The 20,401-nt window shown below is 44.3% G+C and overlaps 1 protein-coding gene across 2 annotated transcripts in view; it reads left to right on the forward strand.

The window, feature by feature from the left end:
- Positions 1 to 20,401, forward strand: part of LYN (LYN proto-oncogene, Src family tyrosine kinase) — a 265,777-nt gene that overhangs the window by 149,822 nt on the left and 95,554 nt on the right. For both annotated transcript variants that reach the window (XM_069220197.1, XM_069220195.1), the window contains exons 3-4: positions 9,382 to 9,430; positions 9,520 to 9,625. In XM_069220197.1, the coding sequence (XP_069076298.1) occupies positions 9,382 to 9,430; positions 9,520 to 9,625 (155 nt within the window). The remainder of the gene's footprint in view (positions 1 to 9,381; positions 9,431 to 9,519; positions 9,626 to 20,401) is intronic.

A 20,401-nucleotide genomic window follows, 5' to 3' on the forward strand; every position in this document is an offset into this window, starting at 1 on the left:
TCTGTTGCGCTCCCTTGAAGGTGTGCTAGAGGGCCACCAGACCCTATCTTTGGGCTCCACAAGGAAGCTAAGCTGAGTGATGCCATCGAGCCCCCCCCCCCATGAAAATGCAGAGAAGGGCCTGGACCCCATCCCTGGGACCTGCAAAGAAGGTAACCTTGGGAGAGCTGTTGCTCTTTCCACGAAGATTGCTGCCAGCTGTGGGCAGGGCCAGTGGCCGAAGAAGAAGCCGGGAAGCGCCATTGCGCTCCCCATGAAGATGTAGAGGGACCCCATCTCAGGGCCTCATGCAGAAGTAAAGTTAGGGGGCTCTGTTGTGGTCTGTGTGAAGATTTGTGGGGGGGGGGGGGGGTAAGGCCTGGACTCCATCTCAGGGCCCCGCGAAGAGGAGAAAGTTGGGAAGGTAGAGGAGGGGAGGCCAGGACCCCATTCCTAGGCCTCGCTGGCCAGAGGGAGGAAGGGGGAGTGCCACTGCACTCCTCCCTCCTCCCCCGCATCCAGCCCAGCTGCAGCAGATCACGCATCTCCCTTAGGAGCAGGCAGACACCAAATGCAAGTCCGGCTCCTGCTGCAGTACGTGGAGGCTCTGGCCGGGTGGAAAGCTGGCGGAAGCGGCCAGGGATGTTCTTTCTGTGCCACTCCCCAACAGGGAACCACTTACCTTGTGTGTGAGGGTGTCCAAGTGGGACCGGGCACCCCCAAGGTGGCGATCCATCCAGGCAGCAACGTGGATCTCCCAAGCACAGAGGGAGAGCTGCCCATTAAAGATGCATGGTCTAGAGGGAGGGTCCCATAATGCTTTGCAAGGCCACCTTTCCTGATGCCTGGAAACATGCAGATATCAGACCCCTCCTCAACAAATAATCAGCTGACCCCAACAAATACCAGAACTAATATCCCGTCACTCTGCTCCCATTCCCAGCCAAATTCCTGGTGAAGGCCATTAACCTCCAACTCACCAAACACTTGGAAAGAAACAACCAAATGGCCCCCTAACAAATAGGATTCAGAGCCAAACACAGCACGGAGACTGCCGTAATCGCCGCAACTGATGACATTCGCACCCTGCTTGACGGAGAAGAATCAGCAGCCCTGATCCTGCTCGACCTCTCCGCAGCCTTTGACACCGTCTCCCACCAGAAACTCATCCATTGACTGAGAAAGATCCGAATTAGAGATGACACGCTCAAATGGATGTCATCCTTTCTCCCTCGGTGCACCTAGAGAATCCATCTCCCTCCCTTCACCTCGCAACCTAAGCACACCATCTGCAGTGTCCCTCAAGGTTACCCCCTCAGTCCTACCCTCAGCCCATGACATCAACATAGTTTCCAGCTCATCCTCTCCATTTCAGCGGATCCCACCATGACAAAAAACAATTTCCTCAGCTGCAAGAACAACGTCTCAGCCTGGATGAAGAACTACTGCTTGAAGCTCAACATGGACAAAACCAAAGTACTGATCTTCGGCAGACACACCTCCTTCCGGGATTGACGACTGTGGCCATCGGAACTCAGGCCCACACCCAAGCCAAAAGACCATGACCACAACCTCAGCATCATTCTGGACAGCGAAATCTCTATGGAACGCCAGGTCAACGCAGTTGCTTCATTCTGCTTCCACACCCTCTTCTTGCTCCACAAAGTCTTTAAGTGGCTCCCAGTCAACACTAGGAAAAAGGTGACGCAAGCTCTCATCAAAAGCAGACTGGAGTACAGCAACACACGCCACCAAACTCATGAGGACACTCCAGACGACCCAGAACACTGCAGCCAGACGGATCCTCAACCTGCCGAAAAGGACCCACATACCCCAGCACCTGAAAGATGTCTACAGGCTCCCCATCCAGAAAATATGTCAATACAAGCTCCTGACCCATGCCTACAAAGCCAACCATGACCAAGGACCCGCCTACATGAACAATCGCCTGAGCTTCCACCTACTTCCCAGGAACCTACAATCCACTCACCTAACCTCGCTCAGATATCACTCATCAGACACAGCCACACCGGAGGTCTTTCCTTGTCCTATCTCGCCGCCAAGTACTGGAAACTCCCACCCCCTCACAGGCCCATTTCAGAAAGGGGCTCAAAACCTGCCTCTTCAACGGACTCAGCAGTACAGTGCCTGGATACCCGCTTGGGTGATAAGCAGCAGTATATAAATACAGTTTTATTAACGATTGATAAGTGGATAGAAGACTACTGTCTGTGTCATGGGTATGATGCATAAAGTGATTATGGCACAAAACTTTGTATTTAGTAATTGAGAGTGTGACCAGACCTCTTTATATGTGTTATTGAGAGTGTGACCTAGAGGCCCCTCTTGTTTACATCTCTATGGCCATAACCTTATGGTGGCACCTAGTGTGCATATGGAGTCCATGTGGATGTGTTGTTTGTGTGGTGCGACACAAAAGAATGGTGCACCAAGGGGAGACCCTACTCTCGAGCGAGAATGTACAGAGTTATAGATTGAGGGTAGTACAAGTGCAGCAGCAAGGCTCTGTGTGTGAGTGAGCCTAAGTACTGGTGACAAGGGCTCTATTTTGAATGCCTCTAGCTTGGCATAGCACAAGATGGAGGTTGAGTGCAGCTGGCCCAAACAGTGGCATGTATTGCAGCATTCCTGTGGCTGGAGGGTGGAGATGTAAATGTTCAAGAGAGGGCTCTAGAAATAGTGTTCTCTTTAGGAATTCCATGAGTTTGTTGTTAACAGAAGGCTGCTGATTAATTCTTCATGAACATTGTTATTTCGTTGATGAGAGGGACAGGAATGTTTTTTCTGTTGTGCAAAGAAGACATTTCTAGGTTAGGCTAGCCCTTTTGTCTGTCCCTAATTAATGCTTAAAAGAGGCTGGTGATAGCCAGATACAGAATCTCCATTCTTCCTTGTCCTTTTGTTGTGGGTGTTCGTTTTGACATGTCCCAGTTCTGCCTGCTGTGAGAGGCATTACTTTACACAATGGGTGTGTATGGAGAGCAGCATAAGAAGGACATTTAGATGAGAACCACTCCAAATGGATTTTTGAAGTCTGAAGCAGTATATCTGCATGCCCTTTCCAGAAGTTCTGTGTAAAGGCTGGCCCCATACCACCCCACTTTGTTACAGTAGCAAGTCCTTCTTGACCAAGGAAGGCAGTTCTCTGCAGAGTTCTCGAAGACCTGTTTTGTGACCAGGTTTGGAGTATGCCTGACAGTCAGTCTCCCAGAGGTGAGGAGTCATCACCTGAAGTCGGTTCTTTCTGCTGGAGGAGCTGAGGGCCTGCCCTGCAGAAGCAGAGACTGTCTAGGAGGAGAAGCCCAGCATGTTCCCAGGGATCTGGGACATCCACAGGAGCTGGCTACCTGATAGCAAGCTAGAAGGAACTGAAGCTGCAGAAGGTCCCCTTTTTCTGATGATCGTATTTTCTGGCAGGGAGTGCTTTAAGCACTTCCCATTCTGTCCCAGTAAGAGCTTCACCTACCATATTAACCATATTAGCCTGATACGGGCTGCAACTACCTGTACCGGGCTGATCAGACTGCACCTGCAGTGTGGATGATATCTAACCAACTATGATTGCATTTGCTGTAATCACTATCCTAAGTGGAATCTGTAGTATTTAGTATTCCTATCCGATTAAAAAGCGCTTTCTATTCCTGAAAGACCGGCACTGGGCAGGAAATTGAAGTTATTGTGCCTCTTGGCCTATTGCTGAGTTCTGATTGCTTGTGCACCCTACACTTCCTCCTTGAAAAGCTGGTGGCTGCTCCCTCTCGCTACCCTCAGAGTCAAGTGTGGAATGGGTTGTACTTGGGCCAGTTTCCAGAGCCTTAGTAGGTGAGTCGCAGGGCATCAGTGGCACAAGACCCCAGCCACCATGGTAGGGGCCCAGTCATCCATCTCAGCTCTGAGCAACTCTGCCCCCCACCAATGAGGGGTGACAGAGTGACATACCATGTAAGCAAGGGAAGTGGTTTCCCTGACACCCTAAAGAGAAGCAGAAATGTCTCTTAAAATCCAATAATCTATTCCCAGTTTGAAAACATTGTGTGATTAAGGGCTGTCTCCCTGAATCTCAGATTGCAACCATAGCTACAAAGTATGATGCCAAAACTAAGTGTAGAGTTTAGTGCCTAGTAATGTTTCCTATAATAATTTACTATCTTCCATCCCCTAATCACTTTCTTCTGTTTATATTCTGGTTTCAACTAGTCTTTGTACATACAATACTGTTAAGTGGGGAACAGCCTAAATTTGAGATGCTAACTCTGTTGATAAATGTCATCTTACAACCCGCCATTGCTCCTTTGGTTAGGTTTACACTCCATCAAATAATTATATTGATAATGACCGTTTCCACAGCTCAAAATGCAAATTGGACTGTTTTTGGCAACTACTAGTCATACATTACTACTGAACCTAGTGGCAAACATTTTACCAACTTTAGAAGGTTTCATCAACCTTCACGTATTCAAATCTATGCTGTGCTGGTTGCATGTAGATTTTTCCCCTGAGTCCACTGAATTGAGTAATCGGCTAGGAATGTTTGATCTACAGGCGACAAAAGGATGCTCTCAAATAATGCTGGCACCTTTTGTTCTTTATGTTAGGAGTTTAAAATTTGACCTGCAAATTACAGGCAATGCTGTACCAAAGGCACATGAACCGTCGAAGATATTTTATGATTATTCGGACCCATGACCAGATTATTACACACAGTTCTCTGTAACAATTACACTGTATGTGTCCTATAATGCCGGTGCAGATATTGAATAGTAATTAAAGTTAAATACCCTGTCATTAATGGAAAAACGCCCCTCCATTTATTTATTTTTACAGCACAAAAAGTATAAGCAGTAATAAAAACTTGTTTTAAAAGCTTACAAAACACCGGAAAAACACCCCAAGAGTTCACAAAAAAGAATAAATTAAAACTCTAGTCATTGTGTTCCAACTTTGAAAATCTGAAGGCTTTAGGTTGCATGCATAATTGATAACATTGACAGTATTTGATTTGAAAGAAGCACCAGGGCATTCAGCGCATATATCTGATTTAGGCTCTGATCCTGGTAGTGCTTTAGACACGTAAGGATATAACTATTGGGTCACATGATTGGAATGGACAACTGCACAGTTAGTGCCCAATAAGTGCCTTATTTCTGCAGACGGGCGCATTGAGCTGAAACAAAATCATGGATGAAGCCGGTAGAGAATTCTGCCACATGACCTGGTCCTGGGCATATATGCAGGAATTTTGAATGGCAGTGGTGCATAGGTTGAATGCCACACTGAACCGCAACATACCCTGCACCCTGGAAGTGTGTTTCTTGGTCCAGTACCCCCGCCCACCACCCAAGAAAGTAGATAACTGCTTCATTGACCTGTCTCTTATATTGACCAAGAGGCAGATGTCCATGACATGGAAGTGTGTATGGAGGGGACAGTGCTGATAAGATGGAAAACCACTGTTAGAAGGTGGGCCAGGATGGAATTTCAGTCTCTTCGCACAAAAGAAGCCCAAGGCATTTGAAGGTGGTCAATAGCCCCGCTATGGACGGAGGTGATGGAAATGTTTGATTGAACCTCCCCACCCCAGAGAGATGAACCCCGCCACCCCCTCCCCCCCACCCCCCAATTTCCCCCATATGGAGGGCTAGGGATCCAGGGATGGGCGATTGAGAATGTGCATGTAGAACCGCCTGGACTCCTGGGGAATGCCATTTTCCTAATGCGTGCTTGCCAGTAGCCATGGTTGTATGATGTGAAATGGGTACCACGTGGGACGCAGTTGAGACACAGGCAATGTTTTCTTGCTGGAGGGGGGGCGCCGACCACCCCTCACCTCCCTCTGCACACTCCTAACTGAGACACCAGAAGCCACCTCACCTGGAACCCACTGTTTAACCAGTTAAATGTGTTCATAAGTCACTGTAACTCCATTATTATAGATATTTGGAAAGAAGTTCATATTCTTTAAAACATAACAAACATCTGTAGCTTAATTTTTTTTAAATGCATTATTTTCTCAGTTTTAATTTAGAAAGAAATTTCATCCTGATTGTCACCCTCATGACAATGATAGATCTTTTGGTTTAAGCAAATGATTTATTGTTGTAACTCGGAATTTGTGGCAGCACCTGATGGTTCATTTTTTAATCAGTTTATAACTTTCTAAGGCACAGGTTTTATGCTGAGTAACTGTGCATGGTTGCCTCCATCTGCTTTCTTTTCTTTGAAGTATAGTCAGCCCTTTGCTCAGAGCTTTCAGGGACATTCTCAGAAACATGTTTAGCTTTCAGAGCTTTATGTGAAGGTGTATGCAGACAGGTCCTTAATTTGTTCTCAGAGTATGAACCAATTGTGGTCACATTCAGTACACGTGGATGAATTGTCCCAGATCTCAGGATCTAGGATCGTTCTTTGTAAGAATAAGATCCATCACTGCAAGACAGTTTTCTTGCCTATAAACTGGGATACCCTGCCGGACCTATCTGGGTCTGAACCAGTTTGGGCGTTTGGGTATTATTACACAAACATGTAACAATTCATTGAAAGCTAGTTCTGGTTTAATTAATGCAGGTACCGGGAATTGTTAATCAAACGCATTCAATTTTAGTTTGTTTGAAAACACGCATTACTTGAAATAGTAGCTTTACATAAATTTCTGTTTTGTTTCAGAACCTGAATCTCTTTCTAATAAGAAGGTTCAACAGATGCAGTCTGCCAAACCTACATTAATGACCGAGTAACACATGTTTTTACGTAAATTGATGTAATGAAAAAGAAAGGTGTGCAGGACTCTAACTTTTAGTCCTATCTTATGCCAATATTTTGTCTCATATCTGGTCCCCATGCCGTCCCAAGTTTGGAAGTCCAAGTTAGTCTGACACTATTGCTTCTAGATAACCTGCCTTTTGAATTGGCCATCTTCATTTTTCATCATAAAATTCACATATAGGTTATTGGTTGCCTGATCACATTTCACGTTATAACATCATGCAACATTTACAAAAGGGGATATGTAATTCTGAGATAAATTAGATCCTGCTGTATATCTCATCAAGGTTGGGAATCTTGTTCAGGAAGTGGAGGTTACCCCATTTAGTTAGTTCCTACTTGCCTTATAATCCAAATCGTCTTTATGGGCTGTTCCATGACAAGGGATTTTTGTGAATCACTTTGAGTACTTTGTACAAGAACGGATTTCTTCCCCAAAAAGCTAATTACATGGACACAGTGCTTAATTTGTGTTTATTGTTTCCTGTGCTGAGCACCGGCATTTATTTTTGCAGGCCGGGGCTCATTCTTCTGCCTCAAACATTTGTTGCGCGCTCTTGTAGCAAAAGACACATATGGGAAAGACCGAGGAAGAGAAAAGCAAATAAAGTCACAAAGTTAGAAAGCTGCAAGAGTGAGCTGGAGTGGCAGAGAGTGCCTGTAAGTAAATTAAAGAGGCCCGAGATGGCTTCAGGATTACTCTTCCTCCGTATCTGTGCACATTCAATTGCAGCAGCCGTGTATTTCAAAGGAGAACTTTGAGCACCGGCACGTTTTTATTTACAAATTAAGCACTGCATGGACACATACACCCAGGTACTCTGATGTTTTGAATGTTTTTGTTAGTATGATTAAAAAATCACACGAGTTGTTAGTTGTAGTCATCCAAATTAAATCTGATTTAGAGGTTGCAGTCCCACGTATGGTAGCACGAAAATTGAGAATTCTTTTGCATAATTATTTGTTCTACTGTATTTCAGTAGTGCCTTCCTTCTTTCTGCAGTTTTCTCCCATTTGTAAACTGCAAGTATTTTCTGAGATGCAATTAATTGTTTGGGTATTGACGTGGATACCATGAAATGGCGTGCTTTTTTCTTTTTGTTGTTAGAATTTGAGATAAAATTACAAATGTTGTTGATTCTTGGGAAATTGGGTTGAGGAGCAATCTGTCAGGCATTTGAGAGAAATATTGTTATAAAACATGGGCACTTCTAAACGCATATTGTTGAAATATAAATACAGGGAATTAACTGGCAGAGTTTTGCTGTGTTTAAAGTTAGTCAGTTTTTATCTATTCTAACATGAATTATCATTTTTGTGGTGATTCGTTCACAATTGTATATATTTTTAAATAAAAATGTAAACAAGGCTGATTCTGTATATTGCAGAAGAGTAATTCAGAGCATAGTTGTATTTATTATTTCAATCTGTAGCCATGAAACTTGAATGTTACACGATTCCCTTTACCAATTGTACTATAGCATAGCCTTAATATAACGCTCCATACTCCATTGTGGGGTGCGAAGCACATTATCGGATTTGTAAAGTCTGCTCATATGCGACTGAAAAAAGCAATTGGGATTTACAAAGCCCGGATTGCTATTCGGTAACTTGATACTGAATCTCAACTTAGGTTCGCGAAGGGTATGTTGAGGACTTCCCTTCCTAATACCGAATCTGAAAGGTATGTACAAGTGTTTTGCAACCAAACTGTGGTCCAAAATGCGGTCGCAAAACATTCATAATTTATCACTAATAAAAAGTTTTTGGTAACCCATGCGTAAATACGACCCCTTCCCCTTTGTGAATGGTTGGGAAAATATTTTCCTGCCTACTCTTAAAAAATGTAACTTAAACTTTTCCTTTTTTCCTTTTTAAATGCATCCCATTTTCCTTTCAGGAAAGCGGGCTGCATTTAAAAAACAAAACAAAAAAAAACGATTGCTTTATTTAAAAGCAGCCCCAGACATGGTGGTCTGCCGATCCCAGCAGGCCACCATCCCTGTGATATATTGTGAATACCAATGGGTCGCAAATTGAGACCTACCTCATTAATATTTGAGGTAGGTCTATTTGCGACCCACTGGGAATCACAAAAGAAATTCAGTGGAGTTTCTTACTTTTGGAACTACGATTTCCTAATTGCGATTTGCATGGAATCGCAATTAGGAAATCACAACTTCTAATGTATTTACATGTGGCCCGAAGTCTTATGATACACTCAGTTGAAACTACCTAAACACACTACAGGAACGGTTCCTCATAACGCACCAGTCCTCACAAGGATAATGTTTGTCTGGGCCCAACAGTGCGGATGCTATGAGGACCGATCCGATCCACACATACAGCTATTTTTTCCATCCCATAAATGAGGCACAACTGTGGTTGCCATTGGCAATAATTAGCCAAGAGACTTGCGTCTTTCAAATAGACTTTAGGAATACAAACGTATTTTGATTTTGTCGAAAAACATCAATGGCTGATTTGTGTAGGTCTTGTCTTCTATACCTTTAAAGCTTGCATTTACAACATGTTCTGTTCAGCAGACCAGTAATAGAAAAACATTGCAGAAAGGACATTCCATATTACGTTAATAAGACATACTTTCTTTTGTTGTAGACTCAAGGTTCAAACCTTTTACCGGGTCAGAGGTTCCAAAAAGATGAAGGTATGGTATATTTCTTTACAAAAATGTCTGCAACCTCTGGTATCCCACTAGTGTACTTTAATAGGTCTTTCTCACCTCATTCTGTGCAGAAGTAGAAGAAACTGGAACCATTGTTGTAGCCCTGTATCCGTATGATGCAATCCACCCCGATGATCTGGCATTCAAGAAGGGAGAAAAACTTAGGGTTCTTGAAGAGTAAGTATTGTGCCGGCAGATAAATGTCATCTTGCATTTGTTGTTGTTAATTTGTTTCCTTCATTGCATTGTAGGTGCATTTGGTTATTTACTTTATAAGAAAACTAGGTTGAATTTTTGCAAGATGCCATGAAGAAAATGGTCTTTGTTAAAAAAAAAAAACAAAAAAAAAAAAAAACAATTACATCCTATAGTCTTCCCTTTCACAATACCTGTACCCCAGCGAGATTGTCAAATAATTCACTTAACTTTTCTTTCCCTGAATGCAAATTTAGAGGAGTTTGTAAACACCTATCCCCATGTTAAAAATAAATAAATAAATAACCAGCAGTTTGTCAGAAGGCATAGCTTTACATTCGACCCCCGTCTTTGACTTGAAGCAAATGTGACATGATAAAAACAGAATTTAAATACAACATGTTTATTTATTGCTTTGACTTTTGCGATCCACTAAATATCCGCTCATGGTCAACCAGTGGGTCACGACCCACAGTTTGGAAATCATGCATGGCTTTGTTATCATATAATTGTAGGTGAATATGTAGACAATGCAAAGATCCTGAACTTAGAATTACACTAGTTGCTAGCAAAGCCGGGCTGCTTGACAACCCTCGAGTCCTGTCTGTTCCATGTATCTGTTTGCTGTTACAACACACACTATGCGTGACCATCAGTTTTAGCTTTACTACCTAAGTAGCATTACCCTTCTATGTCTTGTTTTTGCCTTTTTCAGTTATTCTATTGTTTTTGTTGCCTGCATCTCTGCTGTAGAGTTTTCAGTGTATATTGTACATTTACTTTAAATACACATCGTCAGATGTTAGTTCAATGACAGGATAGGCAGACGGATCCATGGAGCAGTAGTGCGTAGTAGTCTCTTGTGCAGGTCCACCTGCAGGAGTAGCACTCTCCAATGTGCCAAAAAGAGCCAGATCATTCACCAAAGGCAACTCATAAGTGGCCTCATGAGTCAGCCTTAGTCTCAAGGGGCACGACCGTGAATGAGCCCTCATCAGGGACATCAGCAGTGCTTGGTTCACAGGAGGCACTGGCGTAACAGCAAGACACACTGTAGGCAAGTGTTTGAAGAGGCACCATACACAGCGAAAGACTGGTTGCATGCACCATAGGAGTGGTCGGAATGACAATGACAAATCATGCTCCAATTCATCCAGCAACGGAGCATTAAAGGCCTGAACCATGCGTTCACGGCACAGTTGAGCTAGTGGCAGTGGCTCCATTGCTTTGCATAGCTAAGAAAGACACAACCACTGCGAAACAGAAGTAGTAGCAGTAGTATTCTGCCTATTAATGCTAATATTATAGGAAAGCCACCAAACACACTTGAAAAGAGTGAACGGCTGGCCAATGGAATGACTCAGAAGACAGTCTGGAAGATGGTCACAAATTCAGACCCAACAGCATTAAAGAAATGGACAATCCACGTAGTGCTCGAAGCATTGAAAATTCTGGATACCAGCTCTCCAAAGTGCTTGGGGAAGTTGGTATTTAATAGTGATTATATCTCGGCTGATGATCTCACTGTCTGGAGAGCATACGTCTCTCTAGCTGATGTCAACGAGACTTGTTTTTGGAACAGTAGCGCCTTTTAGTCTGCTCAGCTTGTCATAAATTACATTAGCAGTATCAATGCGAGGCCACATTTCTGATACTTTTATCTCTTTTGTGGGGGCGTGGGAATAAAACTTGTCCACAACACGTATCAACCTTAGGGACTGAAATTGCATAGGCAATTCCTGGTCCCATACCGCAACAGCTTTGGTCGCACAGCACCACATAACTTCCATTTGAAAGTACATGAACTGCTGGACAAATCAAAGGGTCAGAGTACCCTTCAGAAAACAGGCCAAGTTTGTGACCCCTGAATTGCAACGGACGTGAAGGGACAGCTGCATGCAGATCATTGAATGACTAACAGTAGTCCCACATTCGCTTCCGCTGAGAAAGATCTCTGTTTTGCCGTTCAGACATTTGTATTCAAAGGGCAACTCCCACTCTTCTTTAATATAGCTATCGCCTAGCTGCTCGCACCTGCCAATGGCAAGATGTTTCAGGCATTTCAAAAAATGAAAAGCGGAAATGGGCAGATGTAGGAGGTTGGCCTGGCTTATAGTGGGTACCTGATGGTACTTACACCTTGTGCCAGGTCCAGTCCCTTATTAGTAGATTAGTAGTGTTCTAGCAGCTTAGGTTGATACAGGTAGCTATAGCAGAGCAGCTTAGACTGAACTAGGAGACATGCAAAGCTCCTACTATACCACTTATATCATATAGGTACTATATCATAAGAAACACAATACTCGGGGTTACTAAAAATAAAGGTACTTTATTTTAGTGACAATGTGCCAAAAATATCTCAGAGGATATACTCCCTTAGGAGGTAAGTAAACTACACAAAATATACACACAAACCAAAATCAGGTAAGTAAACAGTTAGAAAAATAGTGCAAACACTGTAGAATACAATAGGATGCAATAGGCCTAGGGGCAACACAAACCATATACTATGAAAGTGGAATGCGAACCACGAATGTACCTCTAGGCTAGGGTAGTGTGTAGAGGGTTGCTGGGAATGTAAGAAACCACTAAAGGTGTCCAAGATACCCCACCCGAGACCCTGGAATGTAGGAGTAAAGTACTACTATTTCCACAGAAACACACTAAACTTGTGATAGAGGATTTTGCAAAGACCACAACAGACTGCAACGCACTGAAGACGCATTCCTGGACCTGAGGACCTGCAAAGAAAGGAGACCAAGTCTAAGAGTCGTGGAAGTGTCCGGCGGGGCAGGAGCCCACTAAACCCAAGATGAAGGTGCAAAATGGCTGCCTCTGGATGGAAGAAGCTGAAGATTCTGCAACAACGAAAGATGCTTGGAACTTCTTCTTAGCGCAGAAGATGTCCCACAGAGTGCTGGAGGATGCAGTGTTGTTTCTTTGGCGAAAGACCGCAAATAAGCCTTGCTAGCAGCAAGAGTCAGGGTTGAAGAAAAAGGGTGCTGCTCAGGCCCAGGAAGGACCAGGATGTCGCCACTTGGGAGAGGAGACAGAGGGGGCCCTCAGCAACTTAGAGAGCCCATGCACAAGAAGGTAGCACCCACAGAAGTACTTGAACAAGGGTTCAAGAAGTCTGAACACATCGGTCGTCTCAACACTGCAAAAGAGGGTCCCACGAAGCCTAAGGTCAACTCAGGGAGTTGAGCAATGCAGGACAGAGTGCTGGGGACTTGGGCTTGGCTATGCATGAAAGATTCCATGGAAATGTGCACAGGAGCCCTAGCAGCTGCAGTTCACGCGGTGCACAGGATTACTGTCTGGAGAGGGGAGACAAGAACTTACCTCCTCCAAATTTGGACAGTTGGACCACTAGACAGTCTGGGTCACTTGGGTCCACCACCTGTGTTTCAGGGGCCACGCTCGTCAGGATGAGAGGGGTCCCAGAGTACCGGTGACGCTGAAGTTTGATGTCTGCTGAAGCAAGGGGAAGATTCCGTCGACCCACAGGAGATTTCTTCGTGGCTTCCAGTGCAGGATGAAGGCAGGCAGGCCCAAAGCATGCACCACCAGGAAACAGTTGAGAAAGCCAGCAGGATTAGGCGCTACAATGTCACTGGTAGTCTTCTTGCTACTTTGTTGCAGTTTTGCAGGCGTCCTGGAGCAGTCAGCGGTCAATCCTTGGCAGAAGTCGAAGAGAGAGGTGCAGAGGAACTCTGGTGAATTCTTGCAAGTCGTTATCTGAGGAAAAGCCCACAGGAGAGACCCTAAATAGCCCTCAGAGGAGGATTGGCCACCTAGTCAGGGAAGCACCTATCACGAGGGGTCTCTGATGTCACCGCTGGCACTGGCCACTCAGAGGCCTCCAGAGTGCCCTCACACCTCTGGATCCAAGATGGCAGAGGTCTGGGACACACTGGAGGAGCTCTGGGCACCACCCCTGGGGTGGTGATGGACAGGGGAGTGGTCACTCCCCTTTCCTTTGTCCAGTTTCGCACCAGAGCAGGGACTGGGGGTTCCCTGAACCGGTGTAGACTGGCTTATGCAAGGAGGGCACCATCTGTGCCCTTCAAAGCATTTCCAGAGGCTGGGAGAGGCTACTCCTCCCCAGCCCTTAACACCTATTTCAAAAGGGAGAGGGTGCAACACCCAGTCTCAGAACATTCTTTGTTATGCCTTCCTGGGACTGGGCTGCCCAGACCCCAGGAAGGCAGAACCCTGTCTGTAGGGGTGGCAGCAGCGGTAGCTGCAGAGAAAACCCCAGAGAGCTGGTCTGGCGGTACCCGGGGTCCATAGTGGAGCCCCGGGGATGCATGGGATTGGCACCCCAATACCAGATTTGGCATAGGGGGACAATTCCACGATCTTAGACATGTTACATGGGCATATTCGAAGTTACGATTGTGAAGCTACATATAGGTATTGACCTATATGTAGTGCACGCGTGTAATGGTGTCCCTGCACTCACAAAATCCGGGGAAATGGCCCTGAACTATTTGGGGGCACCTTGGCTAGTGCATGTGTGCCCTCACATTTAGTAACTTTGCGCCTAACTGTCAGCAAGTGAAGGCTAGACATATAGGTGACATATAACTTAAGTGCAGTGAAAATGGCTGTGAAATAACGTGTGCGTTATTTCACTCAGGCTGCAGTGGCAGTCCTGTGTAAGATTTGTCTGAGCTCCCTATGCTTGGCAAAAGAAATGCTGCAGCCCATAGGGATCTCCTGGAACCCCAATACCCTGGGTACGTAGATACCATATACTAGGGTATTAAAAGGGCGTTCCAGTGTGCCAATTAGAATTGGTGAAAATGGTCACTAGCCTATTGTGACAGTTTTAAAGGCAGACAGAGCATAAGCACTGAGGTTCTGGTTAGGTCAGTGACCCAGTTAGTCACTACACAGGTACACACATTCAGGTCACAACTATGAGCACTGGGGTCCTGGCTAGCAGGATCCCAGTGAGACAGGCAAAAACAAACTTACATACATGTAAAATGGGGGTAACATGCCAGGCAAGATGGTACTTTCCTACAGCAGATTAATAATGCCATGTAGGAGCCATACTGCTGATGGACTTTCTGCAACTGTGAAAGGCAACTTCTCTAACTTTTCCATATGAAGCATGGTGAAACTCACTTCCCTCTTAGCCATCGTCTGTTGTTCCTTGGATAAATTAAAAGCATTAAACAAGTCACTACCATAAATGTACCTCCATGGAACTCAGCCATTTTTCAAGGTCTGTAACGTCCAACCTAACTGCATGATGGAACGCAGCAGACTTTGCCAAGATATAAAAGGGACATGTCTGTCTGAATGATATCAATCGTAGACGACACTGTTTGTTAGGGAATAAATCCTGTTGGACAGAGTGTTCATGCAGTTATCGACAACAGCTAAAGCCTTTTCTAAGTTGTCCTTGTCTGTCTGCCTTAAACGCGCAGCAGCTTCTATCTGGGAAAGCTTCCAGATCTCAACATATATTGCATAGATGAATCTTTTAGAGAGGCAGGGAGTGTCTGTAAATGGATTAAAGAGGCCCGAGTTGGCTTTAGGATTACGCTGCCTCAGTATTCAGTGCTTGCACATTTAAATGCAGCAGCTGCGTTTTTGAGGACAGCTTTGGACACCAGCACATTTTTATTTACAAATTAAGCACTGGCTTTTACTCATCTTCGACCTGTACCACGTCTCTACATTCATAGTATGTGGGAATCACACCCTGAGGTTATTGCAGCACCAACTTAAAAAACAATCTTAAAATGTGAGGGTATTTTAATAGTATGCACATTGAGGAAAAACTATTGTTAGTTTTACAATAACTTCCTATAGCAAATGAATTGATTGCTTTCTAGATGCTTTCTCAGTTCCGATTCAACCCAGATTATTTACTCCAAAACAACTGACCACTAGATGGCATTATCTCAACATTCCATACAACTTATGAGAAAAGTGGAGCAAGCATTGACACAGCCAAAATGCTGCACCTTTAAAATTCAAGGGCTGAGCTGTTGGCTTTGCCATTGTTTGTAAAGTATGGCTTCAAAATGGTGTCTCAAATTGTACATTGAATTAAACTTTTCAATATTTGTAATGGCATGGTTTATTTTTTAAATACATTTCACTCAGGAAACTCTTTACAGATTTTTTAAAGAAGTCAGAATTATTCAAATGTAAAGCGAAATACTCGCCAAGGTGTAGTTTACTTTCCACATGATTCAGCCATTTGATCCTTTGTAGCAGCTCAGGGACCTCCATTAGAATTGCCATGTTAAGTACACCAGATGCCTCAGACACCAGCAGAGTGAGAGCAGCTGTTGGCTTTTCCCTAAGGGACATCAAAACCTAACTTTTGTGTGCAAAGGTATGCACTTTCATGCAATATCTAGAATGCAGGAGATAAAACAAAAACAACCCTTAAACTCCTCTCTTTAGTCATGCCCTGGCAAAAAGATATTTGTTGCTATGCTTTTACAGACAAGCTAGGAGGGGTGGGAAACAATATTGAGAACACTGGGAGCAGGTATTTGGGAGGGAAACAGGACACAAGGGAGAGAGGCAGATAACTCATGCTCTCTTGTGGAGTGCTGAATGAAAAAGTTGACTGAATGTGAGCAAAAGAATACAAGACGTCCATTAACATCTGCTGATCAGCCATCCCCCAGCAAAAAGATCCCTGTTGTAGTGCTTTTATTGACTAGGAAGGGTTAGAATTTGGGTGAGGGGTTAAACAGTGTGGGGGTGAGGATTGTTTTGAAGGGGGCAACATTCAAGGGAGAGAGCAAGGAAACACATGCACTCTCATGGAGCGCTGAATGAAAAAGAAATAAGCAGTTCCATAGATGTGAGCAATGGAAGGATACAAGTCATTATATCAAAAGGATCACAAAGAGACTATGCTATTTAGAAAGACAAACACACGAAGAGGAATGTAAACCATTAAATAAGAAGCAAGCAAATGACATAGACTATAAAGCCACCCAATAATAAGCAATGGGCAGGCTGAGTGACTGCTTAAAATTCACAATAGATCTGTGGTGGGCAGACACCTTACACTGTCTGGTATGTGAGACCTACAAACCTGGCAAAATAATTCTTATTTTTCTTACTTTTAGATCAAACAATACTTTTCCTGGAAAGAAGTGTGTTGGATTTGGTTAAATCGAAATATATTATTTGTATTGTGTGTGTGTTTTTAATTGTTTTCATTGAAGTTTAAGTCAGTACTGGAAGATGCAGCATTCAGTCCATGGCGAGAGAAAGAATACATTAATTCAGTGAGGTATATCAAGTATACATTGGCAGATAAGTTGCATTGGATATGTGGTTTTCTCGAGAGAGAGAGAGGGAGAAAGGAAAGCGAAAGGAAGCCACTCAGCAGAAAAAAAGGTCTGGCTAGTGATCAGCTGCTTCTGCCCTGGAATAGCAGCCACTTCTTCTTCTGAGGAACATCTCCAAGGGGGACCATAAATCTTTGGGATGCAATCTTACAGGCATCGGTTCCCAAAAAGCAGTCAGTTGTTCCTGACAAAAAACTGCATTGCAAAGCCATTCCATCTTCTACAGCAATGGCCACCACCCCAGAGCATTGCAACCTGACACTTTGCAAGAAATAGTAAAAGCGCAGTCAGCTTGCTCACTTCCTGAGGGACAGTCTTGACATACCCAAGTAGCGCAACTCTTGGGGAATGCTCTAGGGTGTGCCCTATGATCTTGTCAACAGTATCATAGGCAGTTAACCAAAGGGACCTCATTTTTGGGCAGGTCCATGCTAAGTGAATAGTCGGCGCAGCGCATACAGCGTTCATCCTCAGTCAATCAGGCCCATTCTGGAATGCGGTAGCGCCTGTACAAACACTTGAAATGGACTTGGAGCAGCTCGTAGTTAGGAGATAGCACCTGAGACCGAGGGCAGCAAAACCTCCACTGGTCTTCAGTGATGGTGATCCCAAGGTAATTGCATGTGTTTACTTCTGAGAAAAGCAAAAAGTGCTTGCCAGGAAATTAAGGGCAGGAAAAAAGAGACATCTTCCTCATAACAAAACCGCTAGGGCTGATGACTGAAATTAAAATGCATGATACCAGACATATTTAAGAACAAGAAGGATTTTCCTAAGGTGTGGGTCCATCTCCTCGTAGTTGCAATATGATACTTTGGTTAAACGTCAATTGTAAGATTCACTGATGTGCCAGCACATTTGGGAGCATGCATTTGTTCACAAAGGAAATGGTAAAGCATTTTCACTGATTTATGAAGAGCTCTGCCAAGTTTGCAGGAATGCCCAGTGCACATGCAGGTGCGGGAAATGTGGAAAATTCCCTTTTGCGCTTCGTGGTTGAAGCCAGCAGGGAATCCAGTATTCAACTACAAATATCTGACTGACATGCGCAAACAGTTTCTTAGGAGACGAGGAACAGTGGGTAGTGATATCAGATAAGGGTAATTTCTCTTGCTGTACACAGGTCTGGCCCTACACTGACAAACCTAGACATTTGCCTGGGGCCAGGAGATAAGGGGCATAGTTTTAAGAAACGTTAATGGTTTTGTTGTCTATCTCTCACTCCTACGGCGCCAAATATTACCTTTTTAAAAGTCATAAACAGTGTTTTTTTATTTACACATTTTACTTACTCACGGACACTGAAAAGTGTAAGTTTTAACCAAGGTAACATGATGTTTTGACTTGAAGTGACTTCTGAGCTCAATTTTTTTTTGAAGTGTGAAATATATAGTTGTGACTTCCAATAGGCGAACATGCAATTGGATCTGTGTGTATGCGTTGTGCGCGTGAGCCAGTGGAGGGGAGGGGAGGAGATGTCTGGTCTTACTTGGGCATTTTTGCTTAGGGAAGCAAAATCTCTAGGGCAGAGGTTAAAAAGTTTGGGGACCTCTGCTCCAGGGCCTGGACAGGCTGTGCATTCATTTTCTGTACTTTAGAGAGCAAAATCCTAAAAGACATCTTTACAGATGGTGTAAAAGTTATGATGCCCAGGAAAGGTTTCTGGAAGAGGAAACAATCCATTTTACTATAGGTGACCTTGAGCAAACAGACAGGTGAGAAACATCCAGTGGATACTTTTGGGCCTCTAATCAAATAGCAGGAGGAGGGTAGAAGAATAAAAGTGCAGCAAGATGTCCTAGTAAGAAACACTTCTATGGTGCTTTACATCTTGACTTTGCGGGCAGTATGTCAGTGGTATGTATGTGCAAATGGTCAGGCAGTTGCTGTTGTGTTATAAACGCATTTGTTGTATAGAACAATCTTTTGTTTTCTCTCCGACTACATAAAATCTGTACAATATTTTTGCCGCCTGACTTTGCGTGCCCCACAGCTGCGAAGTAAAGCAATTAACAACGACTTTAAACAAAAATAAATACATTAAAAACCAGCTCTGGACTGATCGAACTACTTGTTCAGCTTCTATGCAGTGTTCAGCCTTGCCCAATTAGCGAGTCTGGAATATGGCGGTTCATGTTCCTTTATTATGGAGTGTTACTGCACACCTGTCATTTGGTGGGGGGCAGGGGGCGGGAGGGGGTCAGTTATGCTATCATTCACCAACCGTTTCCAGCTTATGAAGATTTCAAGCCAGTCTCCTTTGATCAACAATGAGCAGAGGTCCTGCGATCTCCTGGGGCCTCTCATTCAGGACTCGTACCTCTCTTATAAGAGGGGTTCACCCTGAAAGAGGAGGAGGGGGAGGGCATACATGCAGGGTCCCTCCCGTCCACTGAATGCCCCTTTTACTACTTCACCTTCAGAGCCAGGGCTTCTTCTACCCTCTTCCATACCGGTATCCATGGGAGGGAGAGCAGAAAGCTTGAATCGGTGAAGGATTTCTCAATTCCAGTGCATTCCGGTCACGGCGGCTTCTCTCCTCTCATGTGCTCTTAGGGCTGTTCTTTGCCCGCCATAAAGGATTGGTTCTGGGCACTTCATTTCCCACCCCTACATCCAGGGATTGGTTGTGGAAGGATCCCTCTATTGCAGGCCACGCTATCTTGAAAATCCATCCCTGCCCTTCTTCTTCTTCTGTCATGATGATTGTTGGGAGTGCGCCTCAAACTCTTTGCTGATGCGGTGAAGAGGGCCCCAGACAAATACTGGCACTTGCTCCAGTTGCCCATCTTGTGTCTGCAGAACAGAGTTGTTTACCATTTTGTGGCAGGAGCAGCCAAATTGTTCTCCGCTGTCCAAAAGCTGTATCCTAGCTACTTTCAGGTGTGTGGCAGTCTCATCCTGCATTGTTCTGCAGTGGGAGTTGTATCATGTAGGAAGTGTGTGTGTGCATGTTACACTCTCCCCTGCCATGTCCCCTGTCACTAACCTGACTGTTACTCTGGCCTGCAATGGCTGTCTGTTCCAATGGACCTAGATGTGCTTTGAAATCATCCCACAACCTGTCTTCCTCAGTCTTTCTAATGTGGTCAACACGTAAGTTTCAGACATCCGCAAAAATATGGATTAGGACCTGAGAAAAACTGTAACACACCTGTTTGTTGGAGAGGCTCTCTGTTGTTTAGTAGGTAATTTATGGAATAGACAATCAATTGAAGCTAAAGAGCTCTTCTAGTGATCAGCTTGAGCTGACAATTCAGGCATTGGAATTGTAGGATAGAAAGGACCTTTGAATGTGCAACATTTCTTTTTGGCTGTTTGTTTGGCGAGTGCTTCGGGTAATCTATGAAGATACGAGCATACGGAAATAAAGGTTCAAACTGGATTATAGGAACGATGTCTGAACATAATTAATACAGTT

This window comes from Pleurodeles waltl, chromosome 2_2 (assembly GCF_031143425.1).
Source record: "Pleurodeles waltl isolate 20211129_DDA chromosome 2_2, aPleWal1.hap1.20221129, whole genome shotgun sequence".
Taxonomy (NCBI): domain Eukaryota; kingdom Metazoa; phylum Chordata; class Amphibia; order Caudata; family Salamandridae; genus Pleurodeles; species Pleurodeles waltl.